The sequence below is a fragment of the Oncorhynchus mykiss genome, chromosome 32, assembly GCF_013265735.2.
Source record: "Oncorhynchus mykiss isolate Arlee chromosome 32, USDA_OmykA_1.1, whole genome shotgun sequence".
Lineage (NCBI taxonomy): Eukaryota > Metazoa > Chordata > Actinopteri > Salmoniformes > Salmonidae > Oncorhynchus > Oncorhynchus mykiss.
Window position 1 is genome coordinate 19,623,382 of NC_050572.1, and position 27,993 is coordinate 19,651,374.

Genomic DNA, 27,993 nt, shown 5'->3' on the forward strand with positions numbered 1-27,993 from the left:
ACTTAGTTGTGTAGGATGGAAAAATTGCTCTGAAATGGTCTGTCGATGGGTGATTGGTGATGGTCTGTCTTTGTCATGGTGTGTTAGATGGGCTGCTTGCTGATGGAATGCTGATGTGTAGCTTTCAGGGTTTGGCTCAGCATATGTTCGACACTGTGTCTATCTGGAAGTAGCACCTCAAGACCCCAAATATTTTGAGTGACAAGTGTGTCTGGGTCTACCTGTGGAGGGGGTGTTTTGAGAAACCTGGCTGGAAACAGTGAGACACATGATACAAACAAATAGTCATGGAGACCTGGACGTCTATTTGTGGGTGTCTGGAGTTTCTGACGTGTTCTCTCATAGGTGTGTTTTCTGTCTGTGCAAGACAGCTGTCTGGGGAAAATACTGCAACAAAAGCAGGTATCCAATACCACCCCTACCACAAACACTTTTATCATTTGTGATGTGTGAGTGTGGCCCATGGCTTATATTGCCATGAAATTAGGCTAGACCTATTACCAATTTGGTCTTGTGTTTGGTAAGACAGTGTGTGTCTGTTCCTCTGACAGGACATGTTCAGGTACATTAGAGCCTTATTCAGGTACAGTAGAGCTCAGAATGTTTATTATGTTGTAATAATGACATGTTCCGTTATGTCGCTTTAATTTTGTTTGTCATTGTGCATTAGCCTGTGAACTCCTCACTAAAACTCTGAAATGTAACTGTTTATAATCACCGCCTTCTCCCACAGACTGCTGATTCAACCAAAACATGTGTTGTGACTGTAAAACCTGCCAGTAATCATTGTTCTGTTTCTTTGTAGTCTCAGTGTGACATGTCTGGAATTTGAACCCAGTATGTGTGGGTTGGCCTTGGTTTAGTTGTTCTGTATTCTTTATCCTCACTACTGCATTTCACTCCACTAGCAGTGTTTCCCCTAGGATTTTTTCAGCAGTGGTGGCAAGGGTGCACTGCTATTAGCGTTAGCGCAATGACATGTTAGCTGTTCCCATAGACTTCCCGTCATTGAGCCATCAACTATCCATTTAAAAGCACGTCTAGGCGGAAATAAATAAATATGCATATACAGTACCAGTCAAAAGTTTGGACACACCTACTCATTCCAGGGTTTTCTTTATTTTGACTATATTCTACATTTTTTAATAATAGTGAAGACCTAGAAATAGACCTATGAAATAACACATATGGAATCATGTAGTTACCAAAAAGGTGTTACACAAATCAAAATGTTTTTGATATTTGAGATTCTTCAAAGAAGGCACCCTTTGCCTTGATGACAGCTTTGCACACTCTTGGCATTCTCTCAACCAGCTTCATGGGGTAATCACCTGGAATGCATTTCAATTAACAGGTGTGCCTTGTTAAAAGTTCATTTGTGTAATTTCTTTCCTTAATGCATTTGAGCCAATCAGTTGTGTTGTGACAAGGTAGGGGTGGTATACAGAAGATAGCCCTACTTGGTAAAAGACCCAAGTCCATATTATGACAAGAACAGCTCAAATAAGCAAAGAGAAACAACAGTCTATCATTACTTTAAGACATGAAGGCCAGTCAATTCGGAAAATTGAACGTTTCTTCAAGTGCAGTCGCAAAAACCATCAAGCGCTATGATGAAAGTGGCCCTCATGAGGACCGCCACAGAAAAGGAATACCCAGAGTTACTTCTGCTGCAGAGAATAAGTTCATTAGAGTTAACTGCACCTCAGAAATTGCAGACCAAATAAATGCTTCACAGAGTTCAAGTAACAGACACGTCTCAACATCAACTGTTCAGAGGAGACTGCATGAATCAGTCCTTCATGGTCAAATTGCTGCAAAGAAACCACTACTAAAGGACTCCAATAAGACAAAGAGACTTGCTTGAGCCAAGAAACATGCACAATGGACATAAGACTGGTGGAAATCTGCCCTTTGGTCTGATGAGTCCAAATCTTTGGCTGCTTTTCCTTCTCTCCACGGTCCAACTCATTCCAAACCATGTCAATTGGGTTGAGATCGGGTGATTGTGGAAGCCAGGTCATCTGATTCAGCACTTCATCACTCTCCTTCTTGGTCAAATAGCCCTTAGACAGCCTGGAGGTGTATTTGGGATCATTGTCCTGTTGAAAAACAAATGATAGTGCCACTAGAATGCTGTGGTCGCCATGCTGGTTAAGAGTGCCTTGAATTCTAAATAAATCACTGACAGTGTCACCAGGAAAGCACCATCACACCACCTCCTCCATGCTTCTCGGTGGGAACCACACATGCAGAGATCATCCGTTCACCTATTCTGCATCTCACAAATACACAGCGGTTGGACTCATCAGACCAAAGGACAGGTTTCCACCGGTCTAATGTCCATTGCTTGTGTTTCTTGGCCCAAGCAAGTCTCTTCAACTTATCTGTGTCCATTAGTAGTAGTTTCTTTGCAGCAATTTGACCATGAAGGCCTGATTCATGCAGTCTCTGAACAGTTGATGTTGAGATGTGTCTGTTATTTGAACTCTGTGAAGCATTTATTTGGGCTGCAATCTGAGGTGCAGTTAATTGTCGATTTCTGAGGCTGATAATTAATGAACTTCTCCTCTGCAGCAGAGGTAACTCTCGGTCCTCATGAGAGCCAGTTTCATCATAGTGCTTGATGGTTTTTGCGACTGCACTTAAAGAAACTTTCAAAGTTAAAATTTTCCTGATTGACTGACCTTCATGCCTTAAAGTAATGATGGACCGTCATTTCTCTTTGCTTATTTGAGCTGTTCTTGCCATAATATGGACTTGGTGTTTTACCAAATAGGGCTATATTCTGTATACCACCCCTACCTTGTCATAACACAACTGATTGGCGCAAACGCATTAAGAAGGAAAGAAATTCAACAAATTAACTTTTAACAAGGCACACCTACACCTGTTAATTGAAATGCATTCCAGGTGACTATCTCATGAAGCTGGTTGAGAGAATGCCAAGTGTGTGCTAAGCTGTCATCAAGGCAAAGGGTGGCTTCTTTGACGAATCTCAAATACAAAATATATTTTGATTTGTTTAACACTGTTTTGGTTACTACATGATTCCATCCATACGTGTTATTTCATAGTTTTGATGTCTTCACTATTATTCAACAATGTAGAAAATAGTAAAAATAAAGAAAACCCTGGAATGAGGAGGTACTGTATATGTATACTGAACAAAAATAAAAATGCAACAATTTCAAAGATTTTACTGAGTTACAGTTCATATAACGAAACCAGTCAATTGAAATAAATAAATTAGGCACTAATCTATGGATTTAACATGAATGGGCAGGGGTGCAGCTACAGTAAATTAATCTAGGGGAAACACTGAGTAGAGTCTGCAGAAAGTTTACTATGGGAGGAAATGAACTCATAGTTAATCATGGTCCTGTGTGTACTCCGGGCTTTTTTGGCTTCCTTCCAAATGGCACTTTATTCCCCACCTAGTGCCCTAAAAAGCAGTGCATTTACACGTTGTAGGGAACAGGGTGCTATTTGGGATGCTCGCTATGACTGGGCTGTGTTTTCAGAGCCGGGTCAGCAGAGAGCACCCCCCCAGGCTGTTAGAGAGGGGTGATCTCATCCTTAGCCACCCTCATACATACACACACGCACGGGCAGACTTACACACACACATGTGTAGACTCTGCCCTCACAAGGTCAGGACCTTGGTGTATGCCGGCTAGGGCCTTCTACAAAGATGGATCTTGAGACTTTGATAGGGAGAGGTTGGGGGATCCCCTGTGGAATCTGTTGTCACTTAAGCAGCCCTGTATGATGATTTATATTTTCATGCCGTGGGGTTAGAAGGGTACTTAACTGGACTAGGTTGAGAGCAAATATAGTGGTGGTCTGAATAGGCCTGCATAGATATAGGCCTAAACAATCGGATCAGGGTATAGTTGCCCTTAGACACTGATCTTGGGTCAGTTTAGAATTTCTCCCACTAATGGTCAAGATTGGATTAGGGAGGAGAAACTGATACTAGATGTGTACCAAGGTCATATTTGCTGGAGCTATGAACAACACTGAGTTACTGAGTTACTACCTGCAAGTTAGGGTTGGTGGGTATGCTGTGGCTCTCTTTAACCGAACACCGCAGAATCCCCCTTCAGGAGCCTGATGGACACTGGTGCCATCTGGCATCCTATTCTCCATGGGGTCCTGGCCTAGATTTAGTGCCCTGGCAGGCTGTGTGTGTGTGGCCTTCTTGCTTACATCCTTAGATTTCATTATTATTGCTTATGACAGGCATCACCTGCTCACCAGAGAGGCCATAAGCATCATGGCCATGGCCCTTCTAAGTTCCACACATTGCATTAGTAGGCCAATTGATTCTAGGGAAGGCCGGCCCACTGTTGTGGACCCATATTGGCTGTAGACTGGGCTTACCGTGGGACCTCTGGTTTATATTTCTGGCTCATCCCTAGACTATAAACACATTCAATATTATGTGACTCAGCTGAACAAAGGTTACTATGTGTGTGTGTGTGGGCGTGTGTGTGCGTGTGTGTGTGCGTGTGTGTGTGTGTGTGTGTGTGTGTGTGTGTGTGTGTGTGTGTGTGTGTGTATTTGTTGTGTAAGGTTGTGCTGTGCTTGTGTAATGTGACCAAGCTTGCAGAGAGCCAGTGTCAGCCAGTGTCAGTGACGCTGCATTGAGTCACAAAGATGAACTGAACAGAAACTATAGCTTAGCTTGGACTTTGTGACCCCGTGTCTGTGCACTTGCTCCCTGAGTCCGAGAGAGAAAGAGAAATGTGTCTGTCTTGTCGTTGCTTACCTCTCAACTGTGGGCTGAATGTCTGTTTACTCTAAGACACACCTGGGTTTTTTACTCTATTTACAATTCTAAAATGCTAAAATGATAGCTAAAATGACTTACATTTGAAAGATGTTAGGACTTTAAAAAGCTTGGTTAAGCTCAGTTAAATGCTCAGCAGTTGGTAAATAAATGGAAGAAGTGGGGCCCTAGGCTCACAATCCATTCATTATAGTGTTACAACACATGTTCATATGGTTATGTGGGCAAGAATACTGTACAACACCCACTTTTCAGTTAGCAGGCTTAGCTTAACCCTCCTGGCTCTATCAATGTTATGTGAGTAGAGAGTGAGACTGGGTCCACCACGGCACTACCACAAACAGGACTCATTCATTTACGGGTGTATTACTGCGAATTCCATCCTAGTCAAGCAAGGATGGGTTTATTTAATGCGTTCCTCTCTCTCCCAATAACTTAAACAAAGGCGCTCATTGGCATCTGCTAGGCAAATCAGATGATGTAAACTTTCGCTCTCTTGGATCTGGATATCAGTTAACGTTTTTCTGGAACGGACCTCAGAGAAAGAGGAAGGAGGGCGTGAGGAGATTATTTAAAAGAAAACACCTGGAAAATGACCATTGCCATTTCATCACAACTACAATAGTTTGTGTGACATTTCCCCTAGGTACAGGATCAGCTTCTCCTCCCCGAATCCTAACCATTAGTGGTGAAAATGTAAAACTGACACCAGATCAGCATATAAATGCAACTTTAATCTACACCCAGCGGGAGCAGTGATAGAGGTGTTCAACCCTGCTACCCTGCTACCCCAGACAGGCAAATGATTTAGTAGCCTAGTAGATCCTGGGACAGATAAAGGTTTGTGCTGCAGAACTCCCTTTGCTAGGTCACAGTCGCATGTGAGTGGTATTAATCAAAGTAAACAGCCACAGACCCTTAAGGTTAGTCATATAGAATTGTTTTAAGATGTTCATACCGTGGATCATTTAGCTATTTGATTTAGAATTTTAGGACCCATGTAGGTATCAGGCCTGTCTGCCTCATTGTTGACCCACTGAAGTAACAGCAGCAGCAGGGGGATACCTTTGGGTTCAGAGTAGGGATGGGCATGGTTATTGGAATATCCAAACAGACATTAGTATTCGATTGGGAGAGTATTCATTTAAAAAAAAAAATAGGCCTGTTTTTTTGGGGAGAGGCTTTGTCTAAAATCAAATAAAAATGATCTATGTGACGTTGCTCCATAGCCTACAAAGATACCATTGCATTCAACGTTTTAATAAATAAATAAAAAATTCAGATTTTATGAGTGTGCCCTGTAAAAAAGACGCACTGGTAGACAACATACGTTTGACAGGTGTTGCTTGTTGTTGTTGGTCAATCAAAGCCGCGCTACAGTCAGAGGCTCCATGTGTAGCAAGTGACGTGGGAGATTTCTAGCTAATCAATGCAAAATACAATTAAAATGATGAAATTAAATTTGCTAAATTAGGCATAGGCTACAATGAGCAACCAACAGGTAGGCTTGTGTTGTATCCAGATTGTCAGACCTTCATACTGACCTTGTGTGTTTACAGATTGTCAGACCTTCATACTGACCTTGTGTGTTTCCAGATTGTCAGACCTTCATGCTGACCTTGTGTGTTTCCAGATTGTCAGACCTTCATGCTGACCTTGTGTGTTTCCAGATTGTCAGACCTTCATGCTGACCTTGTGTGTTTCCAGATTGTCAGACCTTCATGCTGACCTTGTGTGTTTCCAGATTGTCAGACCTTCATGCTGACCTTGTGTGTTTCCAGATTGTCAGACCTTCATACTGACCTTGTGTGTTTCCAGATTGTCAGACCTTCATACTGACCTTGTGTGTTTCCAGATTGTCAGACCTTCATGCTGACCTTGTGTGTTTCCAGATTGTCAGACCTTCATACTGACCTTGTGTGTTTCCAGATTGTCAGACCTTCATGCTGACCTTGTGTGTTTCCAGATTGTCAGACCTTCATACGGACCGTGTGCCATTCTGGGTCTTCATAATACTGGCAATGAACACAAGGGTTGCTATTTTCAAACCCCACTGAGCTTTTGTAATGCAAAGGTTAGCAATTAGAGGTCGACCGATTATGATTTTTCAACGCTGATACCGATTATTGGAGGACCAAAAATGCCGATACCGAGTAATCGGCCAATTTTTTATTTATTTATTTGTAATAATGACAATTACAACAATACTGAATGAACACTTATTTTAACTTAATATAATACATCAATAAAATAAATTTAGCTTCAAGTAAATAATGAAACATGTTCAATTTGGTTTAAATAATGCAAAAACAAAGTGTTGGAGAAGAAAGTAAAAGTGCAATCAATATGTGCTATGTAAGAAAGCTAACGTTTCAGTTCCTTGCTCAGAACATGAGAACATATGAAAGCTGGTGGTTCATTTTAACATGAGTCTTCAATATTCCCAGGTAAGAAGTTTTAGGTTGTAGTTATTATAGGAATTATAGGACTATTTCCCTCTATACCATTTGTATTTCATTAACCTTTGACTATTAGATGTTCTTATAGGCACTTTAGTATTGCCAGTGTAACAGTATAGCTTCCGTCCCTCTCCTCGCTCCTCCCTGGGCTCGAACCAGCAACACAACGACAACAGCCACCATCGAAGCAGCGTTACCCATGCAGAGGAAGGGGAACAACTACTAGAAGGCTCAGAGCGAGTGACGTTTGAAACGCTATTAGCGCGCGCTAACTAGCTAGCCATTTCACTTCGGTTACACCAGCCTCGTCTCGGGAGTTGATAGGCTTGAAGTCATAAACAGCACAATGATTGATGCACAACGAAGAGCTGCTGGCAAAACGCACAAAAGTTCTGTTTGAATAAATGTTTTTTGCCTGCTTCTGCCTACCACCGCTCAGTCAGATACTTACAGTGGGGCAAAAAAAGTATTTAGTCAGCCACCAATTGTGCAAGTTCTCCCACTTCAAAAGATGAGAGAGGCCTGTAATTTTCATCATAGGTACACTTCAACTATGACAGACAAAATGAGAAAAATAAGTAAATAAGTATTTGGTCACCTACAAACAAGCAAGATTTCTGGCTCTCACAGACCTGTAACTTCTTCTTTAAGAGGCTCCTCTGTCCTCCACTCGTTACCTGTATTAATGGCACCTGTTTGAACTTGTTATCAGTATAAAAGACACCTGTCCACAACCTCAAACAGTCACACTACAAACTCCACTATGGCCAAGACCAAAGAGCTGTCAAAGGACACCAGAAACAAAATTGTAGACCTGCACCAGGCTGGGAGGACTGAATCTGCAATAGGTAAGCAGCTTGGTTTGAAGAAATCAACTGTGGGAGCAATTATTAGGAAATGGAACGGATAAGACCACGGATAATCTCCCTCGATCTGGGGCTCCATGCAAGATCTCACCCCGTGGGGTCAAAATGATCACAAGAACGGTGAGCAAAAATCCCAGAACCACACGGGGGGACCTAGTGAATGACCTGCAGAGAGCTGAGACCAAAGTAACAAAGCCTACCATCAGTAACACACTACGCCGCCAAGGACTCAAATCCTGCAGTGCCAGATGTGTCCCCCTGCTTAAGCCAGTACATGTCCAGGCCCGTCTGAAGTTTGCTAGAGAGCATTTGGATGATCCAGAAGAAGATTGGGAGAATGTCATATGGTCAGATGAAACCAAAATATAACTTTTTGGTAAAAACTCAACTCGTCGTGTTTGAAGGACAAAGAATGCTGAGTTGCAACCAAAGGACACCATACCTACTGTGAAGCATGGGGGTGGAAACATCATGCTTTGGGGCTGTTTTTCTGCAAAGGGACCAGGACAACTGATCCGTGTAAAGGAAAGAATGAATGGGACCATGTATCGAGAGATTTTGAGTGAAAACCTCCTTCCATCAGCAAGGGCATTGAAGATGAAACGTGGCTGGGTCTTTCAGCATGACAATGATCCCAAACACACCGCCCGGACAACGAAGGAGTGGCTTCGTAAGAAGCATTTCAAGGTCCTGGAGTGGCCTAGCCAGTCTCCAGATCTCAACCCCATAGAAAATCTTTGGAGGGAGTTGAAAGTCTGTGTTGCCCAGCAACAGCCCCAAAACATCACTGCTCTAGAGGAGATCTGCATGGAGGAATGGGCCAAAATACCAGCAACAGTGTGTGAAAACCTTGTGAAGACTTACAGAAAATGTTTGACCTCTGTCATTGCCAAAAGAGGGTATATAACAAAGTATTGAGATAAACTTTTGTTATTGACCAAATGCTTATTTTCCACCATAATTTGCAAATAAATTCATAAAAAATGAAAATTCCTACAATGTGATTTTCTGGATTTTTTTTTCTTGTTTTGTCTGTCATAGTTGAAGTGTACCTATGATTTTTTAAGTGTACCTATGACTTTTTAAGTGGGAGAACTTGCACAATTGGTGGCTGACTAAATACTTTTTTGCCCCACTGTAGATACTTATATGCTTGTATGCTCAGTCAGATTATATGCAACGCAGGACACGCTAGATAATATGTAGTAATATCATCAACCATGTGTAGTTATCTAGTGATTATGATTGATTGTTTTTTATAAGATAAGTTTAATGCTAGCTAGCAACTTACCTGTGCTTACTGCTTTCGTGTAACAGGCAGTCTCCTCGTGGAGTGCAACGAGAGAGAGGCAGGTTGTTATTGTGTTGGACTAGTTAACTGTAAGGTTGCAAGATTGGATCCCCCGAGCCGACACGGTGAAAATCTGTCGTTCTGCCCCTGATTGAGGCAGTTAACCCACCGTTCCTAGGCCGTCATTGAAAATAAGAATGTGTTCTTAACTGACTTGCCTAGTTAACTAAAGCTATAACAAAATAATAATAATAAAAAATTATAATAGTAATCGGCAAATCGGCGCCCAAAAATACCGATTTCCAATTGTTATGAAAACTTGAAATCGGCCCTAATTAATCGGCCATTCCGATTAATCGGTCGACCTCTATTAGCAATGCTAACAAGTATATGTCAAGTCCCATAGGGAATGCTAGCTAAATGATAACGAGTGCATTACAAAAATGTTATAGTCTCTGACCTAAAGTATTTGCATCACAGATATCCCAGCTCATAAAGTTACACAAGTAACTCCAAAATGCTACTCACAATTTGCTGCATTCACGAACAAATATTAGACAGCAACGCTCTAGGAGGGGATTCGCTACTGTTACCAAGCGAAGCTTGATTTTGAAAATAGCTAACCACTGAGCTAGCTACACAGCTAACTAGCTACTAAATTAGCAAACCAAATGCACAACTGCAGAGCATTTAGACAGTTAACATAATAGTTATAAGATATCTAGCTGGCAAACATTTAGTTGTGAATTCCATACTGTAACTAGATCAGCTGGTGGGTGCTGCACCACTGAGTGACTCACAAGGCTCTGGTCTCTCTTCCTTGTGTGCTTGTAAACAAACACTGGGGACTACCGGTAAGCTTCGTAAAGAAAAATGAATGCCTGTTTAACGTAGGTGGCTGGCTGTGGCCAAGGGCTTTGCTGTTGTCGTGTGCTTTTTTTCATCATGCAATCGTCGTAAAGTAGGGGATGGTTCTTCTTCAAATGACTGAATACATTTGTTGTCGGCACAACTCTGAGGCACTTTTTGCACAACACTTGCATTTGGTTGAAATCGGTTTGCCTGTAACCGAAATACTGCCATACCACTGAAGATGCGCTCTACTTTGGCACCAAATCGATCTCGTTAGCACTCGCTGCACTTGTGTTTCCCAGGTTTACTGAGGTAGAGCCCTTTCTCTCCTCACCAGCCTCTAACCACATGCTCTCTACGTGGGGACGCTTGTGATTGGTCAGCATCCTCTGTGCAATTTGTTTATATTTTTTATTTAACCTTTATTTTTCATGTAGAGGGTGAATGAACGTCTAGTGCATCTCATTGGAGAAGGTGCTGTAGTCTAGATTTTGTTGTATTAACAGAGTGTCAAAGAAAGGAGAACATTTCAGCCTCTTGTGATATGGATCTGGTCAAGATCTGAATTTGATTAATCGTGCAGCCATAGAAGACGTTAGGCTGACCTACCTGTCCATATGTCTCCTCCTCCAGTCAGTCAGGCTGACAAGACGTTAGGCTGGTTTACCTCCATGGATAAGCCTTTCATTCTCCTGCTGTCTCTAACTCTTTCTCTCCTCCTAGCTAAACAGGGACAGACAGGCAGGCAAACACACACACACACACACACACACACACACACACACACACACACACACCCACACTACTTCTCTCCTCTCTCCCATGTACACACATTAACATACACTATCAGGAGGCAGAGACCGACACAGAGGAGTACTAGTTACTCCCCTGAAAGTCAAGTGACGTCCCGTGCATAAATGTAAGTGTAACCTAGCTTGCAGAACAGAGGCTCATGGCGGCTGGCTCTTACTGTAATCTCCAGAGAGAGCCATTAAGCTGCTTTGTTCCTCAATACTGCTCCAGTAACAACGTTTCAACTTCTTCTTAATCAATGGGAATGTTTTGAAAGGCTTTTTACTCTCTGCTATAATTGTAACCTTGACAGGTGTGTGTGTGTGTGTGTGTGTGTGTGTGTGTGTGTGTGTGTGTGTGTGTGTGTGTGTGTGTGTGTGTGTGTGTGTGTGTGTGTGTGTGTGTGTGTGACTGTGTGACTGTGTGACTGTGTGCGTGACTGTGGGTGTTAAAATGTCTATGTGTGTGCGTATTTCTCTTCCTCTGGGGGAACCAAGGCCAGGCCTAATAGCAGAGGACAGTGACTGGAGCGTAGATTAACTTTTGCCTGCAGATCCCTTCCTGCCTTGGCTAAGAAGTTAGTTAAGAAACGGTGATGGCGTGGTGGGGAGCCATCAAAGTAAACAGCCTTAATCCTGATTTTGATCAAATTAAATAGCCTTAATCCTGACTTGATCAAGAGGGTAATCTTCTAGAGAAACTCAACAGAGACAGCTTACTCTTCTGTAGTGCAGGGTACTGTACCCAAATGGAAACAGATTAGGGATGTGTACCAATTGGCACCCTGTTCCCTATATCAGCGTTTCCCAACTCCTGTGTGGGTAGCCCCGGACAGGCACATCTGATTCTACTTGTCAACTAATCAAACACTGCCCTATATAGTGCACTATATAGGAAATAGGCTGCTCCCAATTGGCACCCTAACTGAAAGGGAAGGAGGAGGATGAATAGATGGAATAGTCCTCCTTGGAAATGAATTGCCTTTATAGTTTGAGGAACTATCTGGAATATTACAATGTCTATGAAAGAGTTATTTCTGATTTTTGGTGTGTTGACTGAATGCTTGAATGCTACTATAAGTATGGTTGCATATTTTGGGGAATATTCAGAGGTGGAAACCTTGATAAAAGATACAAGTGTTATTCATGGAAATATAGATAAACTTCTCCTTAATGCAACCGCTGTGCAAAAACGCTTTACGGCGAAAGCACACCTTGCAATTATGTTTGGTAAGCGCCAAGTCACAGAAAAACAATCAGCAATTTTCCAAAGAAGGAGAGGTGTCACAAAAGTAAGAAATAGCATTATAAATATTAACTTACCTTTGATGATCTTCATCAGAATGTACTCCCAGGAATCCCAGTTCCACAATAAATGTTTGTTTTGTTCGATAAAGTCCATAATTTATGTCCAAATACCTCCTTTTTGTTTGCACGTTTAGTACACAAATCCAAACTCAGGAGGCGTGGGCAAGTCCAGGTGAAAGTTCAGACGAAAAGTCGTATTAAAGTTCATAGAAACATGTCAAACGATGTGTAGAATCAATCTTTAGGATGTTTTTATCATAAATCTTCAATAATGTTTCAACCGGAGAATTCCTTTGTCTTTAGAAATGCAATGGAATGCAGGTCGCTCTCACGGGTGCGCACGTGATTAGCTCATGGCCTTCTGCCAGACCTCTGGTTGAAACAGCTCTCATTCGCCCCCACTTCACAGTAGAAGCCTAAGGTTCTAAAGACTGTTGACATCTAGTGGAAGCCTTAAGAAGTGCAGTATGACCCCATAGACACTGTATATTCGATAGGCAATGACTTGAAAAACTACAAACCTCAGATTTCCCACTTCCTGGTTGGATTTTTTTCTCAGGTTTTTTCCTGCCGTATGAGTTCTGTTATACTCACAGACATCATTCAAACAGTTTTAGAAACTTCAGAGTGTTTTCTATTCAAATGTACTAATTATATGCATATTCTAGCTTTTGGGCCTGAGTAGTAGGTAGTTTACACTGTGCACCTTATTATCCAAGCAACTCAATACTGCCCCCCAGTCCAAAAGAAGTTAAACGCACTTCACTGTAGGCTACTATTTACTAGTTAAACTTCTTATGGATAAGTGGGGCGGTAGTGTCCCACCTGGCCAACAACCGGTGAAATTGCAGTGCGCGAAATTCAAGTATAGTAAATTCAAATATCTAACATTCTTGAAAATATATGTGTTATACATCAAAATAAAGCTTAACTTCTTGTTAATCCAGCCAAGGTGTCAGATTTCAAAAAGGCTTTACGGCGAAAACAAACCATGCGATTATCTGAGGACTGCGCCCCGCATACAAATGCATGACAAATCATATTTGAACCAGGCAATTGCGACACGAAAGTCAGAAATAGCGATATAATATATGCCTTACCTTTGAAGATCTTCTTGTGTTGGCACTCCAAAAGATCTCAGTTACATTACAAATTGTCCTTTTGTTCGATAATGTCCTTCTTTATATCCATAAAAACTCAGTTTAGCTGGCGCGCTTCAGTCAATAATCCACCGATTTCCCTCCTTCAAAATGCATACAAAATTAATCCCAAACGTTACCAATAAATTTATCCAAACAAGTCAATCAATGTTTATAATCAAACCTTAGGTACCCTAATACGCAAATAAATGATCAAATTTAAGACAGAGAATCGTTATTGTCTTTACCGGAGATAATAACAAAGAACACGCTTTCCTCCACGCGCTTGGAAACACTACAGCCAAAATGGGAGCTACTTAGAAAAACTACAACTTCTCCTTCATTTTTCCAAAAACCAGCCTGAAACTCTTTCTAAAGACTGTTGCCATCTAGTGGAAGCCCTAGCAACTGCAATCAGGGAGGATTTAGCCCTATAATAAAAGTGCCAGCCATTGAAATCAGTGTTATGCTGAATTATTTTTTGGGGGGGGTTTGTCCTCTGGGTTTTGTCTGCCATTTCAGTTCTATTATACCCACAGACATTATTTTAACAGTTTTAGAAACTTTAGTGTGTTTTCTATCCAAATCTACCAGTAATATGCATATGCTAGCTGCTGGGCCTGAGTAACAGGCAGTTTACTCTGGGCACGCTTTTCATTTTTGAACCCTCTTCCCTACATAGTGCACTAATGCATTTGGGACACAGCTTAATGTATATAGGAAGGCATTTTCCCATTCTCTCCTAAAGGCTTTCCAATAGAGCTCCACACATTTGAACACACATCTCTTTGAATCCAGACGGCATCTCTCCCTTTATGATGCGTTTGAAGCTTACTGTGCCGGTGGAGGGAGAAAGTTGCATTCTGAGACTCGCAGCAAGCCTTGAGGATGTTTCTGTCTTTCCGTTTGACTTCGAAGTTAGCACCGTCCACACTACTGAGCGGGCACACACACACAATCACACACAGCTAAGCAGCCAGTGCTCTGTGTTTGTGGACTCGTTACGTTTGAAGCGGATGCATTGGCAGGATTTCTTCCTGTCAGAAAGCAGCGGGAGTCTCTTTAACATCAAAGCTGGAGCCGCTTTCTCTTCTTAACACCAAACCGCTCTGCTGCCACTGCAATAGTGGAAAGAAAGAGGGTACCGATGGGGAGGCGGGTTGGAGAGATGGAGAGTGGGGGGAGAGATGGAGAGTGGGGGGAAAGGGAGGGAGGTTGAGTGAGAGTGGGGGGAGAGCTGGAGAGCGGGGGAAGGAGTGAGAGGGGGAGGGAGGAAGAGAGGGAGAGAGGATGCAGCAGCAGAATATCTGTATTCTCACAGGAACATCCTGAGGAAAACTAACAATGTTTTAGTTACATTGTGTAAAGTTGTTTTTCGTTAACATCTTTCCGATCACTACTGTACCTGTTCACTAGAGAACAGGGTTTTGTTCTGTTTTTGTTATTATTAGCTGCAAGTCTTAGGATTGTAGAAGTTATTTATGGTGGTGTACGATGTCTCACTTTTTTGTATGAAATACTTCCAAAGCAGCTGTAGGCCTATGGTATATTGATTTTACTGTGACAGGGTGAATGTGATGTGCTGGTGTGGAGTATGCAGTACATGGGTTTTGGAACAATATGCTATTGTTTTCTGTTTGCTGACTTTAGAAACATCCTAGAACCACAGTATGGAAGGGAAATAGATATTTCAATTCAAGCATCCAAGTTTAATTTTGAGAGTACAAAAGGTTGTTGTCATGTATTGGCACATCTTGTGGTTAATGGAATAAAGATGTTGTTTCCATTATGAGTTCTGTCATGTTATCTGTTTGCTTGACCCAAGACATTTTGTGTTTGTTAAGTCTTGGGCTTTTGTTTCATTGAACACATCTGATCTGCATCCCAAATGGCACCCTATTCCCGACATAGTGCACTACTTCTGACATTTACATTTTAGTCATGTAGGGAATATGGTTCTGTTTGGGATGCAGACCTGAAATTTGATGACATTGATTGGGTTATTGTGTTCGGGTTGCTATTTTCAAACCCCACTGAGCTTTTGTAATGCAAAGGTTAGCAATTAGAGGTCGACCGATTATGATTTTTCAACGCCGATACCGATTATTGGAGGACCAAAAAAAAGCAAATGCCGATTAATCGGCCGATTTTCTTTTTTATTTATTTGTAATAATGACAATTACAACAATACTGAATGAACACTTATTTTAACTTAATATAATACATCAATAAAAATCCATTTAGCCTCAAGTAAATGAAACATGTTCAATTTGGTTTAAATAATGCAAAAACAAAGTGTTGGAGTAGTAAAAGTGCAATATGTGCTATGTAAAAAAGCTAACGTTTAGGTTCCTTGCTCAGAACATGAGAACATATGAAAGTTGGTGGTTACTTTTAACATGACTTCAATATTCCAAGGTAAGAGGTTTTAGGTTGTAGTTAATATAGTATTTATAGGACTATTTCTCTCTATACCATTTGTATTTCATATACCTTTGACTATTGGATGTTCTTATAGGCACTATAGGATTGCCAGTGTAACAGTATAGCTTCCGTCCCTCTCCTCGCCCCTACCTGGGCTCGAACCAAGAACACATCAACAACAGCCACACTCGAAGCAGCGTTACCCATCTTACACAAAAGCCACGGCCCTTGCAGAGTAAGGGGAACAACCACTCCAAGTCTCAGAGCGAGTGACGTTTGAAACACTATTAGTGCACACCCCGCTAACTAGCTAGCCATTTTACATCGGTTACAGCAGCCATTAGGCTGATAGGCTTGAAGTCATAAACAGCGCTGTGCTTGCGAAGAGCTGCTGGCAAAACGCACGAAAGTGCTGTTTGAATGAATGCTCAGTCATCGCTCAGTCAGACTGCTCTATCAAATCATAGACTTAATTATAACATAACACACAGAAATACGAGCCTTTGGTCATTAATATGGTCGAATCCGGAAACTATCATTTTGAAAACAAAACGTTTATTATTTCAGTGAAATACGGAACCGTTCGGTATTTTATCTAACGGGTGGCATCCCTAAGTCTAAATATTCTTGTTACATTGCACAACCTTCAATGTTATGTCATAATTACGTAAAATTCTGGCAAATTAGTTCGCAATGAGCTAGGCTGCCCAAACTGTTGCATATACCCTGACTCTGCGTGCAATGAACGCAAGAAAAGTGACACAATTTCATCTGGTTAATATTGCCTGCTAACCTGGATTTATTTTAGCGAAATATGCCTGTTGAAAAATATATACTTTCTGTGTATTGATTTTAAGAAAGGCATATGTGTTTATGGTTAGGTACAGTCGTCCAACGATTGTGCTTTTTTCGCAAATGTGCTTTTGTTAAATCATCCCCCAGCGTTGCATCGATTATATGCAACGCAGGACACGCTAGATAAACTAGTAATATCATCAACCATGTGTAGTTATAACTAGTGATTTATGATTGATTGATTGTTTTTTATAAGATAAGTTTAATGCTAGCTAGCAACTTACTTTGGCTTCTACTGCATACGCGTAACAGGCAGGCTCCTCGTGGAGTGCAATGAGAGGCAGGTGGTTAGAGCATTGGACTAGTTAACTGTAAGGTTGCAAGATTGGATCCCCCGAGCTGACAATGTGAAAATCTGTCGTTCTGTCCCTGAACAAGGCAGTTAACCCACCGTTCCTAGGCCGTCATTGAAAATAAGAATGTGTTCTTAACTGACTTGCCTCGTTAAATAAAGGTATAAAATAAATTTGGCAAAATCGGCGCCCAAAAATACAAATTTCCGATTATTATGAAAACTTGAAATCGGCCCTAATTGATCTGCCATTCCGATTAATCGGTCGACTCTATCGACTAGTTCGGATAGGCTTTCCTAGGAACCATATCAAAATGAGTATACTTGAGAGATAATGAAACCATTGGCTTTTATGGACTGAATTGAGGTTTTTCACAATCAAAGCTGAGGACTCTTGTAGAAATTCAGTTGAACCATCTAGAAAAATGAATGTAATTTATTCAGAATGCTGACTACATTACCACATGTTTAATGTATTTAATGTGCCAGTGGAGTACTGTCTGGAATCTGCTGGAGGCCATTTTGGAAGGGTGGGGCGGTTTCCCGCGGTTTTCCTTTGATGCGCAAAAACCGACACACACACACATCGACATACACACACTTACACACATACATTGACACACACACACACACACACACACACACACACACACACACACACACACACACACACACACACACACACACACACACACACACACACACACAGAGTAAAGAGTTTCCTCTAAGGCCTGGAAGGCATTTTCCCCCAGCCAGCTCAGAGGAAGAAGTCACAATCCAGCATATGTCAGGTTTGCACACATGAACACATCAGAGAGACTTCCTTTAGATTGCCTGACGATCTGACTGGGACTGACCGGACTCACTCACATCCTGTTGCCAAATTCCATAGATTGATAGGACTACTACACTCACCTAAATGTCTGTCAAAGTCATTATCATTATTATTGGTCACATTCATCTCCATGTAGTGTCACAGATTAGTATGAGTTATGGGTTTGGTCTGTCAATAACTTTACATTCTAATCCAGCTGTTGTCTATGTAAGAATAAATAACAATACATTTAATTAATAACCTGCTTTTCATTGAAAGGTGATTGCAACGTGCAAAGCATGTTGGTCAAAATCCATGTAGTGATCAGTGTGTAGTTGATATTGTTGGAAAGCAGGCTGTAGTTTGGTTAGTGCTCGCTTAGCCCTGGTCCATTCCCCAGGGGATTTGTGACACGTTGAAGAGCTTCACCTTCTGTTAAGACTCTTGAGCTAGCTGGCTGTTCACCATGTGCTGTTGCTCTAACTCCAAATCTCCTGTCACACTCAGTGCCGTGCTCTCCCTGCTTTGTCTCCAGTGTCCATTTGTATAGAGCTTGACACACACACACACACACACACACACACACACACACACACACACACACACACACACACACACACACACACACACACACACAAGCGTAGACTAGTAAGACTATATGTAATAAGTTGGGATGTAATATTCACTGATACCCATCTGTCCCCATCAGTCAATTGTTTAAGATATGACTGCATCAGTCTGCAGACCCCAAACGGATTCCAAATGTAGCATGTATTGGTCAGAAAATAGATTCAAATGGTCCCGAATCGCCGATTCACTTTATTTCTAAATTCTGAAAATACCTAATATTTTGTGACAACTATGTCCTCTCCTTCAGTGTGGATCTAAGCATGTAACTGTCAAATTCATTGATCTACAAGTTATTTTTCATGCTGAAAAACCCTAGGGAATATCAGTTCCGTGGACAGACTGCTCACTGTGCCCAGCTTCGCAAGCTGACCAACACAAGGTAGGCGGCTTGTTCCTTTTTTTAAACGTAACCTTTATTTAACTAGGCAAGTCAGTTAAGAACAAATTCTTATTTACAGTGACGGCCTAGGAACAGTGGGTTAACTGCCTTGTTCAGAACGCAGATTTTTACCTTGTCAGCTCTGGGATTCAATCTAGCAACCTTTTGGCTAACAATTTTTTCAGAATGGCACAAATTCCCCGATATCAGGGTACTCATGTCAACATGTTTGCTTTCAGTCCAACACTCTAACCACTAGGCTACCTGCCACCCTCCCGATCTTGCACATCTGCACTTTCAGCATTCAAATGATAAAATGGCTTGAGTGATATTAGGTTGTCACTCAACTAATAAAGCCTATGTAATTTACTAGGTTATTGTTATCTATGCGATGTTGAAATTGGTGTAAAAGTAAGCTACTGTAAAAGTAAGCTACTGGAGACACAACTCTGGCTATACCTGCTGAACAATAGATTTAATTTAGATTGTTCAGGTTCACTGTCAGCAATAGTTTTGGTAGTTTTGCTTTGAACAATCAGTGTATATGGTCATTTTTAGACATGTAGTGTAAAGTTGATAATTTCATAACAAGGATGAACTTTTGCGAGGTGCACTGCAAGGCCAAAGAGGAGTAGAAAAGAAGCTCACCAAAACATCCAAATGGTCAAAACCATTAGATTTTGAGATAGGGCTGAAATCCAAAGATGTGCTATATATTCATTGGCTATGTCAGGGTGGAGTGCAAATTTACAGTTTATCCTACCATTTCTAATGATCTGCATACCAGTTCTGATTTTCATATGTTTATTATAAGTAGTTGTGTCTATTCAATATCTAATTGCCCACAAACGGAAGAATCACTAAACAGAGGCACTGTCCATTAGCACTACAGGCTTGATCTTGGAACACAGATTCCTTTGGTGAATGATACAGCGACATTTAACCACGGGGTGGCCAATCTTATCTTCAAACAGCTTTGCAAATTATTTACGTTTCCCCACCATAGTGGGGGCACCGTCAGTTGTAATAGCGAATATGTTTTTAATAGATACCTCTCTCCAAAAAATTATCTGTGAAGGCTTTTGCTATAACTTCCCCTTTAGTAATACCATGCATGGGTTTGAGACAAAGCAGCTCCTCACGTACCTGTTCCGAGTCACAGTATCTAATAGACAAAGCAGCTCCTCACGTACCTGCTCTGAGTCACAGTATCTTATAGACAAAGCAGCTCCTCACGTACCTGCTCCGAGACACAGTATCTAATAGACAAAGCAGCTCCTCACGTACCTGCTCTGAGTCACAGTATCTAATAGACAAAGCAGCTCCTCACGTACCTGCTCTGAGTCACAGTATCTTATAGACAAAGCAGCTCCTCACGTACCTGCTCCGAGACACAGTATCTAATAGACAAAGCAGCTCCTCACGTACCTGCTCTGAGTCACAGTATCCTATAGACAAAGCAGCTCCTCACGTACCTGCTCTGAGTCACAGTATCCTATAGACAAAGCAGCTCCTCACGTACCTGCTCTGAGTCACAGTATCCTATAGACAAAGCAGCTCCTCACGTACCTGCTCTGAGTTACAGTATCCTATAGACAAAGCAGCTCCTCACGTACCTGCTCTGAGTCACAGTATCCTATAGACAAAGCAGCTCCTCACGTACCTGCTCTGAGTCACAGTATCTTATAGACAAAGCAGCTCCTCACGTACCTGCTCTGAGTCACAGTATCTTATAGACAAAGCAGCTCCTCACGTACCTGCTCTGAGTCACAGTATCTTATAGACAAAGAAGCTCCTCACGTACCTGCTCTGAGTCACAGTATCTTATAGACAAAGCAGCTCCTCACGTACCTGCTCTGAGTCACAGTATCCTATAGACAAAGCAGCTCCTCACGTACCTGCTCTGAGTTACAGTATCCTATAGACAAAGCAGCTCCTCACGTACCTGCTCTGAGTTACAGTATCCTATAGACAAAGCAGCTCCTCACGTACCTGCCACACAGGTGCATCTTTTAATGCTACAGTTTGCTGCTCCTTGACATTTTCAACCATCTCGGTAACGCGCTTTTCAACAGTTCTGGCAGACACAAGCATGTCTTTTATCTTTGAGGGGATTGTGTCTTTGTTAGGCAATCCATCTAATAAAGCCTGCGAACTACTGAGGAAAGCCTCCTTGATATATTCCCCATTAGTAAATGATTTTCTATGTTTAGCAATGCACTGCGCAACTTTGTAGCTTTGTAGCTTGATATTTGACTACATGTAGATTTGTAAACATACTGCTTATCTTTTCATCCCTGGACACGGCCCCCTTGATTCCTTAAGCCTTGTCCGCCTCATCCATGAAGTCTTTCCCTCATGTCTCGTTTCAGAATGACACCGTACACTTGATGTCAGGCAATTATTTTAGATCAACTTTCTTCTGAACACCATGGGTGGACGTCCTAATCAGGTCCCCACTCAATACATATGGTTCTGGTAAATTAAAATGCTGCCGGTCTAATGTCCAGCTCCACGTCACACACATACATCAGTCAGCACAGACAGATACAGCTCATAGAGGCCCAGCCCATGAGCTCCATCAGCAGCACATTTTAATTTAGAATGAAAAATGAATGTGTTTATGCAACAAATGTTAGTGCATCATATCGCATTGATTCATTCTCTAATCAAACCGAATCGCACCGAATCCTTTAAAACTATAACTTATTGTTCCTGTATCGGAGCCCATGTATCTAGAGATGAATCGAATCGTCTTGGAAGTCTATGCGCAGTTGGGACAAAGCCAACACAGGACCCTTGTCTTGCCCTAAACTGCCCTCCTATTTTGATAAGCTCTTGGTGTGTAGGCAATGCTACACCTACTACCTTGGCTTCACTCTCTCTAGTAGTCTAAGAGGGGATCACTGACACTTGTTCAAACGAGCTATCCATTAAACACACACACACGCACACACAGCAGGCTTAATTGCTCCCTGTGTCCTCCTCAGACTAGTCCTCACTAACACTAACAGCTCTACTTGTACTCTGGCTGTGAAGATACCACTATCGCACTTGTTTTTCCATGTCAAAAATGAAAACACAAAGCAGACCACATTTTTTGTCAGTCCTTTAAAAATCTGCTGTATGTAAAATATTGTGTTCTATAGCTTGGAAAATAAATAAATGTGACTCTGGATGACAACATAATGATGTTTGTTTCCAACATTAGAGCTGTTTTCCTAAAGAAGTTAAATCTACTTTGTGTTTTGTTTCCTTGCCACAATACTAATGCGTACCGTGATACTGGTATCGTCCCAGCCCTAACTTGTACCGTGGCCAGGTTGTTTGTTCCGTTGTGAAAACAAGACTCTTGATTGAAAAGTTGCCCGGAAGAGTCATTTGAGAAGATTAGTGGAAGAAATTCTGCCAATTGTGGTGACCTTAACACCCCCTTTTGAGTCCCCTCCATCCCTCTTCTATCTATCCCTGTAAGGGTAGAGAGAGCGAGAGACCAGGCTATGTGTGACGGTCTACTGTGTGTAGACAGTGAGCGGTGTGATGGTAGATACAGGAAGCTGGTTGTCTGCTCTGAGCTGTCTCCATTGAGGGCTAACGGCCATGCACTGTGATGGACGGCTTTTGTTGGTGACGTGTGATTTACCCTCCTTTCTGTCTGTTTCCCTCTGTCTCTCCCTCTCCTCTTTTCCTCTTTTCCTCCCTTTCCCGCTCTCAATTCCCTCTATCTCTGTTTCTCACCCTGCTTTCTCCCCATTCCTCTCTCTATTCCCTCCTCCTCCTGCACTTCCCCTCCCACCTCCTCCTGCACTTCCCCCTCTCGCTGCCCTCCCCTCTTCTTCAGAGAGACAAAGACTCCCGCCTCCTCCTGTTTCCATCCCCCCTCTCTCATCCCCCTCTCTCTGTCATTTGGAGGCAGTCCGTCCGCCGGCTGTGTGCGCACACTCATCTCTCACACACACACACACACACACACACACTCTCTCTCTCTCTCTCTGGCTCTCCATAGTCTGAGAAGGAAGGCTGCTCTGTTCTACATGGCAGGATATTGTTATTCATTCCATCTTGGTTAAGGCGTGTGAAGAAGGCACCACGTTGCTAGGGTCTCACAGCTTTGTGTACTAATACGTAGATCATATATTCTTCTCTCTGGGCTTTTCTTCTTTTAATGGAAGGACTCTATCACGGTAAGGTTTTCTCTCTCTCTCGCTGCTGCTCTGTTCTCCTACGGTGTAGACTACACTGCTACCCTGCTGTGGTGTACACTAGGCTAGCTTGCTGATTGGAACGGTATTTACAATATAATGTTCTCCTCTGTGTGTGTGTGTGTGTGTGTGTGTGTGTGCGTGTGTGTGTGTGTGTGTGTGTGTGTGTGTGTGTGTGTGATTTTAAGGTGATTTCTAATCTCCTATCTGTATTATCGACCATGGTAGTGATATGGACACTTCATGTGGTCAGAAATTAAATTAATTGGACAATTATAACAGGTCTTAGCAGAGTATTTTAATGAGCATCATTTTGAGACACATTTAGGATGGTGATGGTAATGATAGCACATTATTTTATTGGTTGATTATATTATATTTTCACGCAATCGTACAGGGGACCATCAGTGACATACAAAACATCAGCCTCTATTGAGGATTCATACTGTAGCTTGTTGTACAGGGTACACCGTTAACAGAGGATTCATACTGTAGCTTGTTGTACAGGGTCCACTGTTAACAGAGGATTCATACTGTAGCTTGTTGTACAGGGTCCACTGTTAACAGAGGATTCATACTGTAGCTTGTTGTACAGGGTCCACCGTTAACAGAGGATTCATACTGTAGCTTGTTGTACAGGGTCCACCGTTAACAGAGGATTCATACTGTAGCTTGTTGTACAGGGTCCACCGTTAACAGAGGATTCATACTGTAGCTTGTTGTACAGGGTTCAGCGTTAACAGAGGATTCATACTGTAGCTTGTTGTACAGGGTACACCGTTAACAGAGGATTCATACTGTAGCTTGTTGTACAGGGTCCACTGTTAACAGAGGATTCATACTGTAGCTTGTTGTACAGGGTCCACCGTTAACAGAGGATTCATACTGTAGCTTGTTGTACAGGGTCCACCGTTAACAGAGGATTCATACTGTAGCTTGTTGTACAGGGTTCAGCGTTAACAGAGGATTCATACTGTAGCTTGTTGTACAGGGTTCAGCGTTAACAGAGGATTCATACTGAAGCTTGTTGTACAGGGTCCACCGTTAACAGAGGATTCATACTGTAGCTTGTTGTACAGGGTCCACCGTTAACAGAGGATTCATACTGTAGCTTGTTGTACAGGGTTCAGCGTTAACAGAGGATTCATACTGTAGCTTGTTGTACAGGGTCCACTGTTAACAGAGGATTCATACTGTAGCTTGTTGTACAGGGTCCACCGTTAACAGAGGATTCATACTGTAGCTTGTTGTACAGGGTCCACCGTTAACAGAGGATTCATACTGTAGCTTGTTGTACAGGGTTCAGCGTTAACAGAGGATTCATACTGTAGCTTGTTGTACAAGGTCCACCGTTAACAGAGGATTCATACTGTAGCTTGTTGTACAGGGTTCAGCGTTAACAGAGGATTCATACTGTAGCTTTTTGTACAGGGTCCACCGTTAACAGAGGATTCATACTGTAGCTTGTTGTACAGGGTCCACCGTTAACAGAGGATTCATACTGTAGCTTGTTGTACAGGGTTCAGCGTTAACAGAGGATTCATACTGTAGCTTGTTGTACAGGGTCCACCGTTAACAGAGGATTCATACTGTAGCTTGTTGTACAGGGTTCAGCGTTAACAGACAATTCATACTGTAGCTTGTTGTACAGGGATCAGCGTTAACAGAGGATTCATACTGTAGCTTGTACAGGGTTCAGCGTTAACAGACAATTCATACTGTAGCTTGTTGTACAGGGTTCAGCGTTAACAGAGGATTCATACTGTAGCTTGTTGTACAGGGTCCACCGTTAACAGAGGATTCATACTGTAGCTTGTACAGGGTTCAGCGTTAACAGAGGATTCATACTGTAGCTTGTTGTACAGGGTCCACCGTTAACAGAGGATTCATACTGTAGCTTGTTGTACAGGGTCCACCGTTAACAGAGGATTCATACTGTAGCTTGTTGTACAGGGTTCAGCGTTAACAGAGGATTCATACTGTAGCTTGTTGTACAGGGTTCAGCGTTAACAGAGGATTCATACTGAAGCTTGTTGTACAGGGTCCACCGTTAACAGAGGATTCATACTGTAGCTTGTTGTACAGGGTTCAGCGTTAACAGAGGATTCATACTGTAGCTTGTTGTACAGGGTTCAGCGTTAACAGAGGATTCATACTGAAGCTTGTTGTACAGGGTTCAGCGTTAACAGAGGATTCATACTGTAGCTTGTTGTACAGGGTTCAGCGTTAACAGAGGATTCATACTGTAGCTTGTTGTACAGGGTTCAGCGTTAACAGAGGATTCATACTGTAGCTTGTTGTACAGGGTTCAGCGTTAACAGAGGATTCATACTGTAGCTTGTTGTACAGGGTTCAGCGTTAACAGAGGATTCATACTGTAACTTGCATGTGACTGAGATACAATACAACTTCTATTCATCCATTGAAACAGAAATGTATTTTTTGCTGTCTGTGCAGTACTACTTCACAATCCAATGTTAATCTCTTGCTTGATGTCTACGGTCTTCTATTTCTGTAAAACTTCTCCTGACCTAATGGTTGTTCCAAATGGCCCCTATCCCTAATACATTGCACTACTTTTGACCAGGGTCTATAAGGAATAGTGTGCCATTTGGGATGCAGACTGGGACACAAACTGCCTTTCTGGAGTGTCTGTTCAGTTCCTAATCCAAGCTGTAGATAATCATGTGTCAGTCCCAGTGATAAATGGCCCTGGTCACTGGAGTGAAGTGTGATCATGTGTGGGAGGGAGGCAGAGGGGGATGTAGGCGTGCAACAATCCTCTTCTTCCTCTGGTGGTGTCATATATTTTCTATGTTATATCAACTTCCTCATCCATAATTAATGGTGCTTTATTATTCCTTACCCCTCTTGACAAAATGTGTGGGACATATGCAAAACAAGCACCGTTTGCAAAGGCCTCCTTGTGCCCTCTTCACACAACTTGTAGTCTTAAGAACCTTTCTAATTTGATGAAGAAAATACATGTCCACATTGTATTAACTTTATGGCATAGAGTAGCTTTTGGGTAGTGATATTCCATCATGGTATGTCTACTGGATGCGTTCGTCTGCGGTGCACTCATGCATGACAGTGACCTTTGCTTCATGCCTTGCTTTTATATGGCGTGTGTGTCAGTGTCTGGCTACACAAGTTGTTTATCTTTTCATGTATGCCTGCTTTGGTACGTGTGACAGCTTCTGCAGAAGAGCTGAGGCTGCTTATTGGAGTGTAACCACATGAGTGTGCCTGCCTGTGAGCGCTTCTCTGAGTGTGTATGTACATGTGTTTGCGTTTGTTTGTGTGCGTGCGTGTGATTGTGTGTAACTAGTAACTGCTAGTTACACTCTAGCAGGTGTTGGAGGTGCTGGAGGCAGACCCCTGACCTTTATTGCATCCACAGACCCCTGTGCTGACCCCTTTACACGCCCCAGTAACACCCCCTGTCCTGAGGGGTCACACACACACACTTTCTCTCCGGTCAGCCAGGCGATTAACCATTAACTAGTGCTCTGCAGTATCTCCTGGAGACTCATAGCCAGCAGTTGGATGGGAAGGTTGAGTTAGTAACATGTAAAGAAGTGTCGGTCGTTTGTAATGGTCACCTTGGAATGCGACCACTCACAGCTCTTTGTGCAACAGTAGCATCTAATTCACATTCCTTGTTGGATTTTTGACCCATTTCTTTTCATGCCATATATCGCCCACATATTTTGTCTTTTCACATTTCTCTTTATCCTTTCCTTCTCCTCTTGTATTCTAATGCATGTGTATATAATCTATCAATCTATATCTATATATGTATATAATTTCCAAATGCGCCCTGTATAATACAATTTAAAATACACTATATAAATGTGTAACTGCTTTTCAAAAGTTTGGGGTCACTTAGAAATGTCCTTGTTTTTGAAAGAAAAGCACATTTTTTGTCCATTTAAAATAACATAAAATTGATCAGAAATACAGGGTAGACATTGTTAATGTTGTAAATTACTATTGTAGCTGGAAACGGCTGATTTTTAATGGAATATCTACATAGGCATTCAGAGGCCCATTATCAGCAAGCATCAGTCCTGTGTTCCAATTGCACGTTGTGTTAGCTAATCCAAGTTTATCATTTTAAAAGGCTAATTGATCGTTAGAAAACCTTTTTGCAATTATGTTAGCACAGCTGAAAACTGTTGTCCTGATTAAAGAAGCAATAAAACTGGCCTTCTTTAGACTAGTTGAGTATCTGAAGCATCAGCATTTGTGGGTTCGATTACAGGCTCAAAATGTCCAGAAACAAAGAACTTTCTTCTGAAACTCATCAGTCTATTCTTGTTCTGAGAAATGAATGCTATTCCATGCGAGCAATTGCCAAGAAACTGGCGATATTATACAACGCTGTGTACTACTCCCTTCACAGAACAGCACAAACTGGCGCAAACCAGAATAGAAAGAGTGGGAGGCCCCGGTACACACACACACACACACACACACACACACACACACACACACACACACACACACACACACACACACATATATATATATATATATATATATATATATATATATATATATATATATATATATATATATATATATATATATATATATATATATATATATATATACATACATACATACATACATACATACACACATACACACATACACACATATGTGTGTGTGTGTATATATATATGTGTGTGTGTGTGTTTTATATTGTATTATACAGGGTGCATTTGGAAAAGAGATCTAGGTCTCAATATATCTTCCCTGTCAAAATAAAGGTTAAATAAATAAAAAAATCTACACACACTTAGCTTCGGCCTATGCTGCCATTCAAATAACAATCCTTTATTTTGGGGATTTCTTGTGCATTGTTCATTATAAGGAGTGAAGCTGATG

General features: G+C 41.8%; 1 protein-coding gene across 2 annotated transcripts in view; it reads left to right on the forward strand.

Annotated features, from left to right (window-relative positions):
• Positions 1-27,993, forward strand: part of ptk2aa (protein tyrosine kinase 2aa) — a 176,462-nt gene that overhangs the window by 15,404 nt on the left and 133,065 nt on the right. Inside the window, exon 1 of one of the 2 annotated variants that reach the window (XM_036971795.1) lies at positions 22,873-23,079. The exons of the other annotated variant lie outside the window; for it this stretch is intronic. Within the exon in view, the coding sequence (XP_036827690.1) occupies positions 23,061-23,079 (19 nt within the window). The 5' untranslated portion in view covers positions 22,873-23,060. Of the gene's footprint in view, positions 1-22,872; positions 23,080-27,993 lie in introns of those variants that run through there. 2 annotated transcript variants of the gene reach the window in all.